The sequence below is a fragment of the Vanrija pseudolonga genome, chromosome 4, assembly GCF_020906515.1.
Source record: "Vanrija pseudolonga chromosome 4, complete sequence".
Lineage (NCBI taxonomy): Eukaryota > Fungi > Basidiomycota > Tremellomycetes > Trichosporonales > Trichosporonaceae > Vanrija > Vanrija pseudolonga.
This window is the reverse complement of record NC_085852.1, coordinates 1,167,595-1,183,697: the sequence shown is the minus strand read 5'-3', so window position 1 is coordinate 1,183,697 and position 16,103 is coordinate 1,167,595. Positions and strand designations below refer to the sequence as shown.

Here is a 16,103-nt window from a genome sequence, read left to right as displayed (position 1 = left end):
CTGATAACCCCCACCACCCGGGATCAAAAAGTCGGCGAGCCGCGCTGACCTTCGGCTCGGCACGCGCCGGGCACTGTCCGCCAGCAGCAGGCAGTGGGTGGACATTTCAAGCCAAGGCCATTGGCAGCTGGAGGCTTCAGTATCGCCCATCTCACCCCCGCTACCATGTCGGTCCTCCAGCCCTTCGCGCTGCGCGGGCTCGTGTCGCGCGCGCTGCGCCCGTCGCAGCAGGCCGCGCCGTCGCTCCTCCGTGGCTTGCGCACCTCCGCACCGGCATTCAACCGCCCCGTCCTGCGCCCTACCACCACCTCGCGCGCCGCACCCCCGGCCGCAGGGTCGTTCTTCGCCCAGTCGTACCTCCCCTTCTCGGCCTCGGCGCGCGCGTCCTTCTTCACGCCGCGCGCGTACGCTACCGAGTCGGCCGCCCCGCCCCAGCCCCAGTCCAAGGACACGGCGGCGGACGCCGTCGCCGACGTGCGCGTCATCCCCAAGTCGCTGCCCATCTGGCTGCTCGGCTGCTCGGCCCTCGTGTTCGGCATCATCGTCATCGGCGGCCTCACGCGCCTCACCGAGTCTGGTCTTTCGATTGTCGAGTGGAACCCCATCACTGGTATGCGCCCGCCCATCTCTGACGCCGAGTGGGACGCCGAGTGGGAGAAGTACAAGCTGTCGCCTGAGGGCATCATGTGAGTGGGGTGTAGTGTGGCTCATGTTCACCCGCTGACTGCCTTTCCAGGATCAACGCAAACATCACGCGCGAGGAGTTCAAGTTCATCTTCTTCATGGAGTGGGCTCACCGTCTTGCCGGCCGCGCGCTCGGCGTCGTCTTCGTCGTGCCCGCCATCTACTACTGCTCCCGGTATAAGCTCCCCCGGGGCCTCCCGACCACGCTCTTGGCGCTCGCGGCCGGTATCGGCCTCCAGGGCGTGCTCGGCTGGTACATGGTCAAGTCGGGCCTCGAGCAGGAGATTGTCGAGAACAATGCCGTCCCCCGCGTGTCGCAGTACCGTCTCGCCGCTCACCTCTCCGCCGCCCTCGCGCTCTACGTCGGCATGGTCCACACCGCCTTCTCGCTCCGCCGTGACCAGAAGCTCGCTGCCCAGGCGCGCTCTGGCCCCGCCGGCCTCGCTGCCGTTGAGAAGCTCGCTACCGCCCTCAACTCGCCCGCTGTCAAGAAGTTCCGCGGCTTCATCGGCGTCATTGGCGCCATGGTCTTCCTCACTGCTGTCTCGGGTGCCTTTGTGGCTGGTCTTGACGCCGGTCTCGTCTACAACGAGTTCCCCACCATGGGTGGCAAGCTCATCCCGGACACTGACGAGCTTTTTGACAAGCGCTACGCCAAGGCCGCCGACAAGTCGGACAACTGGTGGCGCAACATGCTCGAGAACCCCGTCACTGCCCAGTTTGACCACCGTGTTTTGGTGAGTTGACCGCGCCAGGTCCAACTGACACCCCAGGCCATCACCACCTTCACCTTCCTTGTCGCCCAGCACCTGATTGCCCGCCGCCCCGTTCTCCGTCTCGGCCCCAACGCCCTCCCCCGTTCGTCCCAGCGCTGGTCGGCCTGGACTGCCGCTGCCGCCCTTGGCCAGGTCACCCTCGGTATCACCACCCTCCTTTACCTCGTCCCCATTCCGCTTGCCGCCGCCCACCAGGCCGGCTCGGTCGTGCTCCTCACTTGCTTGATGGGTCTGGCCGCGTCGATGCGCCGCCCTGGCCGTGCCCTCAACGCCATGCGCCAAGCGGTCAAGCAGCAGCAGGCGCCCAAGGCTCCTCCCAAGGCATGACCCAGCAACCCGCTCGCGTCATCCAGGCTGTAGGATAGAAGGGAAAATACATTGTAATAGACCACCACCCCACCACACACTACTCATTAGCATTGAAGAATCTTGGTACTACTCGCATGAACCAAAGTAATTGCTTCCGTTTAGACCGGTTACTTAACTGAGTTGCTGGACGACTCTTGGTGGCCCTCCTCCAGGCTGGCTTCCTCGACTCCTTGGCAACCGACCTGCCATCAGCCCATGGTGTGCAACCCTGCCTGCCCCTGCATCCTCCATCCACCACCACCCATGCCACCCACCCCCACTCGGTCGTCACCTCTGACCTCATTACTACAACTGATAAACATTTATTCCAAACCACCCACTCACAACTCTCAACCTTGCATCCATCCAACACTACCCACAGGCTTGGGCCAGACCTCTGCTTGAATCAATACCCCCCTTGGCTGCTGCAATCATCATGACATCCGCAGTGAGTTGCACCTCTACGCGCGTCAACAAAACGCGACGCGCGCGACCCCGGCTGACGCCTCCCCTTCTCCCCGCCTTGACTACCGTGCCGCAAACGCAGTACGTTGCCGGCCTCGTCCCGCGCATCCGCCAGATCCTCAAGTCGAGCGACCTGTCGACCATGTAAGTAGGCCCGTGTGAACGCAAGACGCTGCGAAGCACAACGCGTGGTTACGTGCGCTGCTGCGCGTGTGCCGTGCGCCGGAACAATCCACTAACGTGCCTAGCTCGGCCAAGGGCGTCCGCAAGACTCTCATTGGCGAGGGCGAGGATGAGGCGATCATCAAGGAGAATCGGAAGGACATTGACGCTCAGGTGGGTAGCGTGAGCCTGGAAACCTCCTAACCCACCAGATCGCCATCATCTATGAAGAATTCTGCAAGGACGAGGAGGCGTCAGAGTCGAGCGAGGACGAGCCGTTGACCAACAACCGGCGTGACTCGGCCTCGCACCACCACGCGCACCCGCCGTCGTCGCAGCCCGAGCCGCTCAAGAAGAAGGCCAAGACGGAGCCCAAGCACGAGCAGCAGGTGGAGAGCGACGAGGCCATGGCGGCGAGAATGCAGGCCGAGTTCGACGAGATGGTTCGGGGCGGGAGAGGCCAGAGATCGACGTCCAAGGCCAAGACAAAAATCAAAAAGTCCAAGTCGGCGTCCAAGAAGAAGCGCAGCGCGAGCGACATTGAGGATTCGGACGACGAAAAGCCCAAGAAGCGCGGCGGGGGCGGCGGCGGCGGCGTGTTCAACAAGGAGCTGATTCTGAGGTGGGTGCCGCCTGAAGATGCTTGTTGACCCACTCCGCAGTGATGCCCTCGGCGGCTGGCTAGGCGAGGAGCGCCTCTCGCGCCCGCAGACGGTCAAGCGCATATGGGAGTACGTCAAGGCGAATGGACTGCAGGACCAGTCGGACAAGCGGTTCATCCTGTGCGACTCGGAGATGCAGCGCGTCTTCAACACGGAGAAGCTGCACATGTTTACGTGGGTATTGTCGCCTTACCTTCCTGACCCGCACAGTATGAACAAGCTCCTCTCGGCCCACTTCCGCGACCCCGACGAGGTTGTCTAGTCGTCCGTGCCCGCCTGCGCCGCTTGTACAGTACTGCTCTGCCTGGCCGGCTGGCCACGAACTGTGTAGATTACCCGAGATGTTATACGAGATAGGAAGTGCCAGCGTGCGAGCGAAGCGAGCGCGCGTCTCGTCCCAGTTAGCAGGTCACTCGCGGCGTCATGATCGGCGTCCCTCGCCCTCGTCTCTACCGCCCAATGTAACCGGCGTCGCCGCCATGCATATGCTCTCTACCACTACTTCTTCTTGCCCTTGGGCTTTGCGCGGCCCGCGCGCTCCTTGTCGGACAGAATCTCCTCCTTGGCGCCCTCGGACATCCAGGACAGGTCGTCGGCCTTGAACGACTGGGCGGGGGGCGCAGCGTCGGCGCCAGCGGTGGCGGCCGCGGCGGCGTCGGCACCGGCAAAGCGGCGGCGGAAGCGGCCGACGGCGCCCTCGTCGTCCTCTTGCGCGCCGGCCTTCTCCGTGCCGGGCGCCCACATGGGGTTGTTGGTCACATCACGCGCGAGGCGCACGATCGACGGGGACGGCGCGGTCGTGTAGCTCGTGAACGTTGAGCCGTCGGAGAGCACGACGCGCTGCGGGAAGATGGCTGGCAGCGGCAGGGGGAGCCCGGGCGCCTTGCGCGTGTGCGTCTTCGACTTCCATGGCACGGTGGGCTTTGCTGCGCGCGACGACGCGGCGCGGCTGGACGACGGGGTCGGCGCCGCGCGCAGTGGTCGCACGGCGGAGCGGGCGAGGGACATGGCGTGGGGGGGTAGGGGGGTGGCGGGGCAAGAGAAAGGCAGTGGTGGAGCGGGTTGTATGTGTGCCCTCGTTCTAGTCCGATTGGTCGTGCTCGCTCGGTGCGGTTGTGCTGTCGCTGTTGTTGTTTTGTTGTGGCTGAAGGTGGTCAAGTGCACTCGCTTTCGACATTTTGCGCATCCTCGAGCAAGATGCAACTTGTGCCGAAAGGCACAGGGACGACCGTGGGAAAGTGGCCCGCGGACGACTCCAAGATCTAGGTGGCCAAGTTTCAGGCGCGTCGGCGTCAATGTGCGTCACATCGCACATCGCGACACGCTCACCACATCACCCACACACACGCAATGGCCAAATCCCGCTTTGAATACGTCAAGAACTACGAGCTGCCCGACCCGCTCCTCCCGAACGCGCACATCGTGGTGCGGGTCGACGGGCGGGGGTTCCACAAGTGGGTCGCGGTCGTGTGCTCCTCCGCTAACGCCCCCGCAGGTTCTCCGACGCGCACAACTTTGAAAAGCCGAATGACCAGCGCGCGCTGGATCTCATGAACGCCGCTGCGCGCGCCGTCATGGACGAGTTTGGCGACGTCGTGCTGGCGTTTGGCCAGAGCGACGAGTACAGGTGGGTCCGGGAGGGAGGGGGATGGACGGGGAGGGGGGCTCGCTCAGGCCACCAGTTTCCTCATGCGGCGCTCGACAAACGTGTACAGCCGGAGAAGAAGGTGGGTTATTGGTCGACCCCGTATCTAACCCCGCAGTAAGATCAACTCAACCGTCGCGTCCATCTTCACATCCGCGTACGTGTTCAACTGGGCAAAGTACTTCCCCGGCGCGGAGCTGCTGTACCCGCCCACATTCGACTCGCGCGTTGTGCTCTACCCCGGGGAGAAGGAGGTGCGGGATTACTTTTCCTGGCGGCAGGCGGACAGTGAGTGGTGCGGCTGGGCCGTGGACGCGGACGGTAGTGGCGGTCCAGTGCACTGTCTACGGCGTGGCGGCGGCGTGCCCATGAGCCCTCGACACCGGCTGACACCACCCCCAGCTCACATCAACAACCTGTACAACACGTGCTTCTGGGCGCTGGTGCACGACGGTCAGACGCCACGAGAAGCGAACAGGACGCTACAGGTAAGGCTGTCGCCATACGCGTGCTCACGCCGCAGGGCACAAACTCAAAGGACAAGAACGAGCTCCTCTTCTCCCGCTTCGGCACAAACTACAACGACATTCCGCCATACTTCCGCAAGGGCAGCGTGCTGGTCCGCGTCGACCCGAACCCCGTGCCCGTTGTGCTGCTGGAAGCCGACGACGACGCAGACGACGACGGGGACGAGGACGCAACGCCCGAAGCGGCCCTCGCGAGCGCCGTCGAGAAGCGCCTGTCGGTCGAGGCGGCGGCCAAGGCCAACGGTGAGGACGCATCCGGGCCCAAGCAGGCCGGCGGGAGCGCCATGCCCACCACCGAGGCGGCGCACGCCAAGAAGGCCAAGCCGTACGAGGGCACCACGGGGGAGATTGTCGTTCTCCACGAGGATATCATCCGCAACCCGTTCTGGCGGGCACGGCCATGGCTCCTGGCGTAGGCCGTAGGCTAGGTCGTCGCGGCGTTTACGGTGACGTTGGGCTGGACTCGGCGCCACGGTGCAGGACGCAGGTTGGGCAGCGGCCTGCCCTGCCACTACCTCCTACCCCAGCATGTATCATAGCAGTACATACAACGCATATGCCATCAATCCTGACAGGCTCCTCACCCCAGAAGCAACGGGTCGAGCCACTGCGCCGCCAGCAGCGCCGCGACCCACCCGAAAATGACGATCGAGGTAGTCTCCCAAGGCCGCGTCGGCAACAACACGCGCAGCCCGAAGCCGGCGCTCATGCCGCCGAGCAGCCTCGTGCCCGCCCAGACGCGGTTCGCGCCAGACCACGCAGCGACGACGCCGTCCTCGGCCGCCTTGATGCTGTCCGCGAGCGCTGCGGGCAGGGCAGCGACCACGCGTTCTGGGAGCACGCTCGCCGACGCCGCGGTGGGGAGGAGCGTCTCGTGGATGCTCGCTGGGGGCGCGTACCATATGCTCAGGGCGAGCTGGAGGAGGAGCGGGAAGAGGGTCGTGTACAGCAGTACGAGGGGCACGAGCTCTGGCACGAAGGAGCGTTGTCTTCCGTCCCGCGAGCTCAAGCTGCCGCCTTTTCTGGCGGGGTACCACCCCCGCGCGTAGAGGATAGCGAGGGCGAGGGCCAGCGTCGCTGCGTGCTGCGCGAGCAGCTCGAGCGCCGCCGCAACGACGGTGAGTATCACCGCTTTGAGCGTCGCGTTGAACGACCCGGGGGACTGGAGGAGCGGGAGGACGCGCACGCCGACATCGGCAGCGAGCGTCGCGACCCCGAGGGCAGCGAGGTCGTGCCGCACGCGCGCGAGGTAGGGGCAGGGCGGTTGCGCCGCCGAGCTAGAAGACGACGCCGCGCTGCCTGGCGGCGCGCCTGCGCTCGCGTCGAGGGGCGGCGAGCCGCGGTTGAACAGGAGGTGCAGGAACACGCGCGGCTTGAGGAGCACGAGGTCGAGGACGAGGAGCAGCGCGGGCGCTTCGATCAGCGGGTCGATGAACGCGCCGCAGTGCGTCTGGCGGGGTCAGCGGGGACAAAGAGGAGGAGGAGCACGCACGCAGACTCCCAGGCGGATGTTCGACTTGGACGTGTACGTCGTGTACACGTGCGGCGCGGGGTGCGCGCAGGTTGTGCAGAGGGGGGTTGGGTCGGCCGGCGCGGGGGCGGGGGCGGGCGTGGTGGCCGCGGCTGGCTTTTCGGTGGCCGTGGCCATATTCCTGTGATGCAGCTCGCTGCACGCTCCTCCTTCGGCGATACCCCCGGAGTCGAGATGTTGCCTCGGCTTGCGCAGAGTGTCGCCGATGCGGAGGAAACAAGTAAGCGCGAAGCGACGCCGATGGTCCATCAGTTGTTGTGCCTGCCTGCCCCTGCCAGTAACCTAGAACAGCTATGACGTCTGCACGTGGGCCGCTCGTGTGCAACGCTACTGCACGATGGATGCTCGACGCGACCCATGCATGCTGCATGCTGGTGCACGCACTACCATGTTCCGATGCTATGCAGAGTAGCAGAACATTGCAGATGTTCTCGGGGCAGAACGCTCTTTTGAGCGACGACACCTCGTGCAACAGCAGCAGCAGACTTTACGATCGCCGTTGCCGTCGGCGGCCAAGAAACCAAAAGCCAGCCAGGTTGATTCCCGCAGGCAGCCTGTCGCTTGCCGCACCACACAACCACTTGACCCCACCACCGCCGCCGCCGCCGTCTCCTCCTCTCCTCCCACCACCACTCCTCACCGCATCCACTTGACACAATCCGCAACACCGCCGCCGGGCACACGCACCTCCGCACCCGGATCGATCCACCCTCAGGCCCCTACAGCGCCTCTCGGCCCTACCTGCCCAGCCCTCCAAGCCCTAGCTCAGCCGCCGTCGGCCCTCCCTCCCTCCCTCCCTCCACCGGCCAGCCAGCCAGCCAGCCAGCCAGCCCCCAAACACTCCGCTCACCGCCCATCCACACAATGACCCTCCGCCCAGCCATCAAGACCGTGTCCTCCGCGACGTCCATCCCCGGCCTCGCAATGTCCCGCGAGGCGTCCCTCACCAGCCCGACGCACCACACTGGCTCGGCGGCGGCGACGCTGCTCGCGTCCCCGCGCCCGTCCGTGTCCACCGCGAGCGGAACGAGCACCGGCGCCGGCTTCCCGCGCACCAACACAATCAACTCGACCGTCGGAGAGAACAAGTACCGCCGCAAGGTCGGATTCGAGGCGTTTGACACTGGCGCAGACACTTTGTTTACGTTTACTTGTCAGGTAGGTCGTGGGTGGGGCAGGCGGGACACGGAGGCGGAGGCGGGTGGGGGTGGGCGCCGCCGCCAACGCTCCCGGCGGTCGATAAGCAGATAAAGCAGACATGTCTGACATCCCAGACCAAATCCGAGGGGTACAAGCGCTCGCGCAACACGCGCGTGTTCCTCGTTGCCGTATCGCCTGACGAGTCGGGCGAGGATGCGCTCGACTGGCTCATGTCCGAGCTGGTCGAGGACGGTGACGAGGTCGTCGCCATGCGGGTGGTCGAGATGGGCGAGGAGGGTGAGTGGGCGACCGCGACAGCAACAGCAGCTAATCGCAGAACGCCAAACCAACCCTGCACACCAGGAGCTCCGCGAAGACGCCCAGGACCTGTTAGCCCGGGTACTGCACAAGAATGACGAAGAGGACGGGCGCAAGGTGGGCTCTCGCTCGCTACTCAGTGTTAATTGCAGATCTCGGTGATTGTCGAGGTCGTCGTAGGACACGTCCCAGACATGATTCTCAAGATGATCGCCCTCTACCGTCCCGACTGTGAGTGCCAAGCGCAACGACCAGCAGCTAACCGCAGCCCTCATCGTCGGCACAAAGGGCCAGCGATCGCGTCTCCAGAACTGGGGCAAGCGCCTCGGCGCGCCGGGTATGGGCTCCATCTCGCGCTTTGCAGTGTCGCACTCGCCCATCCCCGTCGTCGTCGTGCGCCCCGAACGCAAGGTCAAGAAGACAATGAAGCGCCGAGAGGACAAGGGTAAGCGCGGCCAGTACGCCGCGCTCGTCGGCCCCGACGACAACATGCTCTCGCGCAGCCGATCCCGCGAGCGCAGCCGCGAGCGCTCGCGCGGCCGAAGCTCTGAGCGGGGCGGCATCAGCGACTAGGCTGAGCAACCGACGCTGCTGTTTGTCTGTTCGTTGTACTTCTACCGCTACTGCCTGCTCCAAGCGCCGGGTTCTAATGCTGCTGCTGCGCGCCGTGCGTGCCATGCGCTTGCCATGCCATGCTCCACACGACTGCACGCCGCGCCCCTGCCCGCCCGCGCGCTGGGTATCGCAAATGCATAAGCTGATTTGACCGCGGGCAACGAGAATACAACGAAGACTGGCATCCAGCGGGGCGAGTTGCCGCAGCAGCACGCGGGGGACAGAAGGGGGTATATATATGTGCCGGTCCGGCGGCGCGGTCAGGCGTTTGGATATCGTCGAAACAACAACTCCCAAAAGACGGGGTGGGTGGTGGTGGAGGAGGAGGAGGAGGTAGCCTACATCAAGCATGGCTCACTTCGCCATAGTGAGGCTGGACGAGTTGCACAGGAGAGACGGGGACGGGCACTGGCGTCGAGCGGAGCCAGGGGCCGTTGGACGGCTTGGGCTCGTTGGCGTACGTGTCGTAGATGTCGTCGTAGCCTTGGTGGTTGGCCGGCGGGCTGAGCGCGACGCCGACCTGGGCCTGGGCGGGGATGTGCTCGGTGCTGCCAGAGTGGGGGTTGGCGGGCTGCAGGCCGTTTTCGTACTGCATCCAGTCGTCAAACTGGGTGAGGCGAATGTCGTCGTTTGCACGTACCTCGAGCGGGGCGACGCCGTGCGCGTCTTCAGACACACCGTCGTACGCGTGGCGCTCGAGATTCGAGTACTCCGAGTTGGCAGAGTAGGTCGAGTCGCGCGACGGGACAGGGATCGGCTGGGGCTGGGACTGGGCAACCACCTCGCGCTGCACAGGCGGGAGGGATGGCGCGCCATATGGCACAGAGAGGAACGTGCCACCACCACCGCTGCCGCTTGCGCCGTCGTTGGTGTAGTTGTGGTGCCAGCCCCCGTTGCTTCGCGGCGGGCGGTCAACAGGGTCGTCTGAGAAGGAAAGGGCCGAATGTGTCGTGCCGCTGCGGTTGAGGTTGCTCGTGTGCGTCGTCTTCTCGTACATGCCGTCGGCCGACGTGCCCTCGTACCCGCGACCGCACTCGTCCTGGAGAGCGCTGTTTTCGTCGCGTTTACGGCGCTGTGGTGTGGGAAGTGTTTGTCAGGTGGTGGCGCCGGACCAAAGGAGGGGAGCCACTTACCCAGATAGCAACAAAGGCGTACACTGCAACAAGGAACAAAAGGCAGCCGACGACAATACCTAGACGGGGTTAGCTGTTGTTGCGAGCACAACAAGCCGCAGCTACCTACCAGCAACGGCACCTGCCGCCAGCTTGTTGCTGCTGGGATCGGCAGCCTGGGTGGCGAGGGTGCCCGTCGCGGTCGCCTTGACGGTGGACGCGGGCTTGATGGTGGAAGGGACGACCGTGACGACAGCGCTGGTGTGAATGGGGGTGAACATAATACCCGCAATGGTCGTGGGCGCAAGCGTGCTCGTCAGAATGGCCGTCGAGGACACAAACGTGACAGAGCTGGCAGCCAGCGAAGTGCCACTGGCCAGGGCGGACACGGCTGTCGAAGAGCTGAGCGTCTCCGTCACGACAACAGTCGACTGTTGTGGTGGCGGGGGAGGCGAGGAGGTGCTCGCCACGGCGACAGGAGGGGCAGGGCTACTGCTCGTGGGTGGCACCCACTGCTGCGTCGTGGTCACAGGCGTGGGGGTCGCTGTAGACGCTGGAGGAGCCTGACTGTTTTGGGTAGTGGTCGTCGCAGCCTCAGTCGGCGTAGCCGTCGCCGTGGACGAGCTGTCGCCGCTGCCGCCGCCCGATCCGCCCGTAGGACTTGGTGAGACGGAAGCTTCCGAAGGAGAGGCTCCTCCACCTTCCGTAGGCCAAGCGTTGTCGGCCGCGTTGTTCGCATTTGTCGACGAGCGGCGTGCTCTTTCCTCGTGCAGGGTGGCAGAACCGCTGCTGACGCTGCGGGCGGCTGGTTTATCCACAGGAGAAGGAGGGTTGTGGGCGCCGAGGTCCGAGGGCTGCGAGCGAGCGTGGCGGCTGCGGCGCGAATTGCGCGCGAGTTTGGAAGACGAGGTCATCAGACAATGGGGGCGGCGAGAGTAAGAGATGAAAAGACGAGGAAGAGGAGGAAGAGCTTTAGGAGCTGTCGAAAGGTTGTTGATGAGAAAGAGCAGCCGATACACCACGGGTCCGGCCACAAAAGGTGGTGGCTTGTGAAGTTCTAAGGAGCGTGGATAGGTCAAAGTGGGAGTTTGTGAGAGAGATGGTCAAGTAGTGAGCTCGGCGCAGCATGTGAGTTCGAGGGTGCTCGAAGCGATTGGGGGTTGCCCGTGGTCGGATCATTGCTCCTCTCTGCCATGCCAAGGGGCCCACCGCGCCGCCCACCGCGCCGCCCACCGCGCGCGCGCGCGCGGCGACTGGCGCCCAGACCTTGCATGGGCAAGATGAAGGGGAGGGGAGGGGTTCTTTAGAAAGAGGACAATGCGCGCGGTCCACCTGTTCTTCTTCCGGGCAAGCCACAAGCCGAGTAGGCCGGCGGCACCGTGCTCCCCGTGGCGCAGGGGACGGTGGCGGCCCGAGGGCGAAACCCACAAGGCTTTTGGGGTTGGGTATGGTTGTGCATGGTATTGATGGCGCTGTGAATGGTTGTTCGAAAGCACCGCTGGCGCTCGGATACAGGTTTCCAAAACACCGTTGTCTAGTGATCATTGCCCTCCTTCTCCCGAACCTTGAAGGCGCCACCTTGGCGCACCCTGTTGACCTCTTGCAACGCCCAGGTCCGGCACTCACGATCTTGCTCCTTGTCCGTTGCCCACCGCTTCCGGGCGACAATGCCCCAACCACGCGTGGAGGGGATGCGCAGGGGCTCCTTCTCCCACTGCCAGCCGGCCTGCAAGCCACACCAGCCCAGCCACATGACGTACGACTTGTATCGGCTCGAGCCTGCCTCGAGGCCATCGTCAAACCCGCCAGCAGGGGTATGCGGGTGGGGTGGAGGTGTGTAATCGAGGGTCGTGAATGCGTCGTCGAGTGTATGCAGGCAACAAGGAAGGGATAAGTGTGGCACCGGCGATCGGGGAAGAAGCGACAGGAGAGGAAGCCATGGCTGGGTTGTGGGTGAGTATCTGCCTCACTCGCACCGCGCTCGCGCTTACTGTCAACTCATCGGCGTGGTTTCCGATTAAAAAGGTGTCTTCCTTGATGACACACGACTCGCTGCCCGGCCACTCTCCGCTCTCCCATTGTTCCAGCGTCTCTGGGAACAATGAGGGCATGTTGATTGGCAGCTCGACGAGCGCCGCCTGGGTCTCTGCAGGATACTCTGGCCAGGTACGCCGCTTGCGAAGCTCGTACCCCTTGCCACTGTAGCCCTAACCGTCAGGTATTGTTACGCATGTTTTGCCTACCCACCTCTGATATGAGAATGTGAACAAGGAGTGCGTTTCCCTGCACGCGCGGTCAGACCTGTTCTCTTGCTCGCATCACTCACGCAGCCCAAGTCGATAAAGCCCCCGCCTGGGCGACCCCACTTGTCCCACTCCATGCCGGTGAGCGTGGGCCCCTCGCGCACAGGGTACATGTCCTTCCAGAGCAGCATGAGAAACGCGGCAATCGCAATGTCCTGTGAGCCCCACGCCGAGAGATTGGCCGGAAGCGACGGGTCGTCTGGTGAGCCTGGGTTCTATGGTGTTGGCACCCGCCTGTATTGCGACCCACCTTCCACACATGTCGCTTGACGTCCTCGACCTTGGTGCTCCACGCCTTGGCCTTGCGCGACTCGAGAGTGTGGTGGCGCTCCTTCAAGGCCTGATACAGGTCCTGGAACGGGGCCTTGGACACTACGACCTGGCGCGTCAGCGGCAGCCCACCTCCGTCTCACTCACATCGTGGATAACACGCTTCACATAGCCATTGTGCGAGCCATGGCCGTGCTTGTGCAGCTTCTCCAGCAGGGCAAGGCAAGTTCGCTGCAGTCTCTTCTCGGCGAGCGCGCGCGCCTCGTCCGCCCCGGCCTTGTCCTCGGCCTCGAGCACCACCGCAGGCTCCTCAGTCACCGGAGCGAGCGGGGAGCGCTTGCGCGCCGCCTTGGCCTTGTTGGGCGGGGGCACGAGGAAGACGTCGGGCCCGACGGCAGAAGGCGAGTCCTCGAACGGGAGGTACGAGATCGATATCCGTCCATACACCTTGTCGCCGGTCGCCTCGTCGAACACGGCCTCGGCCGACTCGTCGGCCGCCTCCCACACGAACGCGAGCTTGCGCACCGCTGGGTGGTAGTACGGCACGTCGGCTGCGCTCTCCGCGTCGGGGAGTTTGACGACGAGTCCGAGGCGCTGCTCGCCATGCTCTCCATCGCTCGCATCTGCATACGTGAACACGCGCTGCTCGAGGCGCGAGTCGCGCCGCGGCTGGCGCGGCACGAAGCGCAGCCGCTGGGTCTTGTGCGTCAGGCCGAGCCGCGCGCCGATCCCCTCGTCGTCCTCGTCGCTGATGTGGACTGGCAGCGGCTCAGCACGCAGAATCAGGCTCGAGTTCTGTTCCGGGTGGCTCGTGAGCTCCTCCAGCACCGTGTGGAAGACGTCGAGCGGGAAGAAGGCCGGCGCGGACAGCGGGGTCACCCATCGCTCCGTGTCCGTCGTCAGCAGGCAGGGGCTGACGGCTGCGTGGTACTCGGGCTTGAATTTCGGGTGCTGGATGTGTAGTGGCGCCTTGGGGTCCACTGGGGCCTTGGAGGAGCCTGCTGGCGAGGCTTGGGTCGTCGCCATGGCTTTGAAGTGGAGAAAGATGAGAATGCGAATGTCTTGGGTAAATGTTGGCCGATGCCGTCCTCCTCCACTTTGGTGTTCAACATTTTGGCCCCGCGGCTCAATGACAGTCCATGCTCTGCATAATATGTGTGGTTATGGCTACAACAATGATGATAATATATGCAACAATTTCTTCTCTAGGCCTCGTCGCCGACCTCGTCCTCATCGTCGGCCACGGCATCGGCCGGATTATACCAAATTTGCGAATCGTCGACAGCGTCGTTACGCTCTACTCTGGTGGGCCACGCGATCGCGTGGAGCTTTGTGAGGATCGTCTGGCCAGGGAACTGGAGGCGGTAGACGCACGCCTCGCAGGGGTCGTCGCTCATCAGGCAGCCGAGGCATGGTGGCAGGGGGAGCATTGTGGGTAGCGGTGGTGGTCGCTTTCGTTGCTGGATCGGTGGCGCGGGAACGTTGAATACGACGCAAGGGATCTCATCGCTGATGCAGCGAGTACACTCGTGTCCAGGCCTGTGCGTTAGAACACAATCAAAACAGCTGTAACCCACTTGTACATGTACGACGGAAGGTACTTCTCCTCCTCGGACGCGCCGGCAAACAGCTCTGGACGCAGCTTGGCGACCTTTGAGACAAGCTTGGTGACAGCTTGCTCGAGTGTGACAAGCCGGCTGAGGAACGGCACGCGGTCCAGCTCTGACGGGCGGAGAATATCGACGATGACAGACGAGCCAGACGCAACTGAGCTTGCATCAGACTCGTCGTCATAACCGGCATCGGACGGAGCATCGAGGGAGGCCGGAGGGTCGAAGGGCGACGATACCTGCCACTTGCTAATGGGCTCCGACTCGAACAAGCTCCGGTGGATGTTGTAGTAAGCATCGTTTGGGGCCGGCCATGACCTCGCATCGGGATCTCTCACGCCAAGGAGGTGATAGGCGCACGATTGTCTCTCGCGCTTGCGCCTCTTTGTAATGAGCGATTCGTTTGCGAATAACGCCTGCCGATCTGCACTAAGGTCACCGGTTGTGTTGTTGTCGTCCACAGAGTCATCGCCTGCCAAGGCAACACGCTGTGAGTCGGGCGTAGGCAGCGAATGGCGCGCTTCAGGTTCGGATGGACTGCGCTCCACTTCGTCCGCCTTGCGTTTGCGTGATGGTTCGCCGTTGCCACTGGTGAGGGTGTTTGCGTCCGTTGCGAAGTTATAGGGTTCGTACTGAGGAACGCCAGCCTGGATCGGACTCGTTGAACCGGAGGGCGTCGCCGTCGCTTGAGGTGGTGGCGCTGGGGTGTGGGGGATTGGCGTCAGTGCCGAGTTGTGTGGGATTGATCTTAATGCCGAATCTTGCGGGACCGGCCTGAATGGCAAGGTCTGTTGGAGGGCTGTCGGTGCGGGGGCCCGTGGTGGGTGCGCCGGAGCCTGGGGGATTGGTCTTGAAGCCGTAGCGAGGTCTAGTCTTGGTGCTGCCGGAGTGTGCGACGGTATCGGTGCCGGTGCTGGTGCACTCTGCGCTACCACCGCCGGCGCCGCCGCGAGCTGCTGCTGTTGCTGGGCCTTGGCCGCCTTGGCCTTGTTCACGCCCTTGGTCGTCCCGGCGCCCTTTGCCATCTTCTCGGCGCGCTCGGCCTTCTCACGGCGGTGCTTTTCCCAGCGGATGTTGGCCGCCGTGGACGCCATGCCCGTTTTGCCGAACCCCCCGCGGCCTGCCGACTCGAGCAGGCGCAACGTCTCCTCTGGGTCGGGGTCGATCTCTGCCGGCTCGCGCCTGGGTGGCGGCGTCTTGGTCCTGGGTGGAGGTTTTGGAACTGGCGCTGATATTGGTACTGGTGTGGTCGCTGGCAGTGTAGCTGTCACTGGCGCAGGCACTGTCACTGGCGTTGTCGGCTTGCGGGCGCGCTGCTGGCTGCTGATTGCCGGCTTGTACTCGCCGCCGTCGTCCTCTGACTCGATCTCGTCGAGCTCATCGACCTCGTCCAGTTCGTCCACGAGCTCGTCCGACTCGTCAGATTCGATGCCGTAGGCCGCACCAGCGCGTCCAGCAGGTGCGCGCTCCGACGGCCCGTTACTAAACGAGCACGCCTTGTTGCCGCACGTTACGCAGCTCTTCTTCCTGCCGTTATGAGGCTGGATGCGCTTGAAGCAGGGGTACTTGTACGCCTTGCATTCGGTGCAGGCGTCGGCGGGGTCGACCTCCTCGTTGAGTGGGTCGCGGCGAAGTTCGAACTGGCGTTGTGTCAGTGTGTGTGTGTGCTGTGCGTCGGCCAACGAGCGAGCGGGCACCCACCACGCGGAGGAGCTTGCGCCGCTGGAGAGGCGCGATCGTGTTGTACCACGCCGTCTCTTCCGGAGTGAGGTCGGCAAGGAGTTTGGCTTTGTCGACCATGGCTGCGCACAGCCGGAAGAGGGGTGGTGGGTGGTTGCACGAGTGCTGTTGCTAAAGATGTTAATGGTTGTGGGTGGGTGGATGTTTGTGACCAAAGTTGTGTTTTGGCGTGTCGAGTGAAGGGGGAGCGTGAGT

At 64.0% G+C, this 16,103-nt stretch overlaps 9 protein-coding genes across 10 annotated transcripts; 4 read left to right on the top strand and 5 right to left on the bottom strand.

Annotated features, from left to right (window-relative positions):
* Positions 1-150: 150 nt before the first annotated feature.
* Positions 151-1,924, top strand: etp1 (Electron transfer protein, mitochondrial). Its single transcript, XM_062772263.1, has 3 exons — positions 151-686; positions 737-1,421; positions 1,458-1,924. The coding sequence occupies exons 1-3, from the start codon at positions 166-168 to the stop codon at positions 1,785-1,787; spliced, it is 1,536 nt and encodes a 511-aa protein (XP_062628247.1). The 5' UTR covers positions 151-165; the 3' UTR covers positions 1,788-1,924.
* A 70-nt stretch (positions 1,925-1,994) lies between these two features.
* spp27 (Upstream activation factor subunit spp27) lies at positions 1,995-3,448 on the top strand. Its single transcript, XM_062772262.1, has 6 exons — positions 1,995-2,256; positions 2,356-2,417; positions 2,522-2,609; positions 2,648-3,057; positions 3,098-3,271; positions 3,308-3,448. The coding sequence occupies exons 1-6, from the start codon at positions 2,245-2,247 to the stop codon at positions 3,357-3,359; spliced, it is 798 nt and encodes a 265-aa protein (XP_062628246.1). The 5' UTR covers positions 1,995-2,244; the 3' UTR covers positions 3,360-3,448.
* A 147-nt stretch (positions 3,449-3,595) lies between these two features.
* LOC62_04G005710 (uncharacterized protein) lies at positions 3,596-4,105 on the bottom strand (the record flags this gene model as incomplete). The annotated part of the gene is made up of 1 exon (XM_062772259.1): positions 3,596-4,105. The coding sequence occupies one exon, from the start codon at positions 4,103-4,105 to the stop codon at positions 3,596-3,598; it is 510 nt and encodes a 169-aa protein (XP_062628245.1).
* On the top strand, positions 3,792-6,363 carry THG_1 (putative tRNA(His) guanylyltransferase). Of its 2 annotated transcripts, XM_062772260.1 has the most exons (6): positions 3,792-4,551; positions 4,593-4,724; positions 4,780-4,824; positions 4,861-5,030; positions 5,145-5,230; positions 5,266-6,363. In XM_062772260.1, exons 1-6 carry the CDS (start codon positions 4,448-4,450, stop codon positions 5,683-5,685), a joined length of 957 nt encoding a protein of 318 aa, XP_062628243.1. In that variant the 5' UTR covers positions 3,792-4,447; the 3' UTR covers positions 5,686-6,363. The 2 variants fall into 2 exon arrangements, with proteins under 2 accessions (XP_062628243.1, XP_062628244.1); XM_062772261.1 differs by having other exon boundaries at positions 4,861-5,230.
* Positions 5,850-6,917, bottom strand: arv1 (the record flags this gene model as incomplete). The annotated part of the gene is made up of 2 exons (XM_062772258.1): positions 5,850-6,719; positions 6,762-6,917. The coding sequence occupies 2 exons, from the start codon at positions 6,915-6,917 to the stop codon at positions 5,850-5,852; spliced, it is 1,026 nt and encodes a 341-aa protein (XP_062628242.1).
* A 691-nt stretch (positions 6,918-7,608) lies between these two features.
* On the top strand, positions 7,609-9,029 carry SPBC25B2.10 (Universal stress protein A family protein). Its single transcript, XM_062772257.1, has 5 exons — positions 7,609-7,958; positions 8,075-8,237; positions 8,278-8,375; positions 8,411-8,489; positions 8,527-9,029. Exons 1-5 carry the CDS (start codon positions 7,665-7,667, stop codon positions 8,829-8,831), a joined length of 939 nt encoding a protein of 312 aa, XP_062628241.1. The 5' UTR covers positions 7,609-7,664; the 3' UTR covers positions 8,832-9,029.
* A 187-nt stretch (positions 9,030-9,216) lies between these two features.
* Positions 9,217-10,899, bottom strand: LOC62_04G005707 (uncharacterized protein; the record flags this gene model as incomplete). The annotated part of the gene is made up of 3 exons (XM_062772256.1): positions 9,217-9,945; positions 10,007-10,065; positions 10,116-10,899. 3 exons carry the CDS (start codon positions 10,897-10,899, stop codon positions 9,217-9,219), a joined length of 1,572 nt encoding a protein of 523 aa, XP_062628240.1.
* Positions 10,900-11,425: 526 nt separating this feature from the next.
* TRM44 (tRNA (uracil-O(2)-)-methyltransferase) lies at positions 11,426-13,584 on the bottom strand (the record flags this gene model as incomplete). Its single annotated transcript, XM_062772255.1, has 6 exons — positions 11,426-11,927; positions 11,977-12,192; positions 12,233-12,268; positions 12,312-12,503; positions 12,539-12,667; positions 12,706-13,584. 6 exons carry the CDS (start codon positions 13,582-13,584, stop codon positions 11,520-11,522), a joined length of 1,860 nt encoding a protein of 619 aa, XP_062628239.1. The 3' UTR covers positions 11,426-11,519.
* A 134-nt stretch (positions 13,585-13,718) lies between these two features.
* On the bottom strand, positions 13,719-16,042 carry LOC62_04G005705 (uncharacterized protein). The gene is made up of 2 exons (XM_062772254.1): positions 15,870-16,042; positions 13,719-15,808 (listed from the first exon to the last, which is right to left on the bottom strand). Exons 1-2 carry the CDS (start codon positions 15,966-15,968, stop codon positions 14,105-14,107), a joined length of 1,803 nt encoding a protein of 600 aa, XP_062628238.1. The 5' UTR covers positions 15,969-16,042; the 3' UTR covers positions 13,719-14,104.
* Between the last annotated feature and the right edge of the window lie 61 nt (positions 16,043-16,103).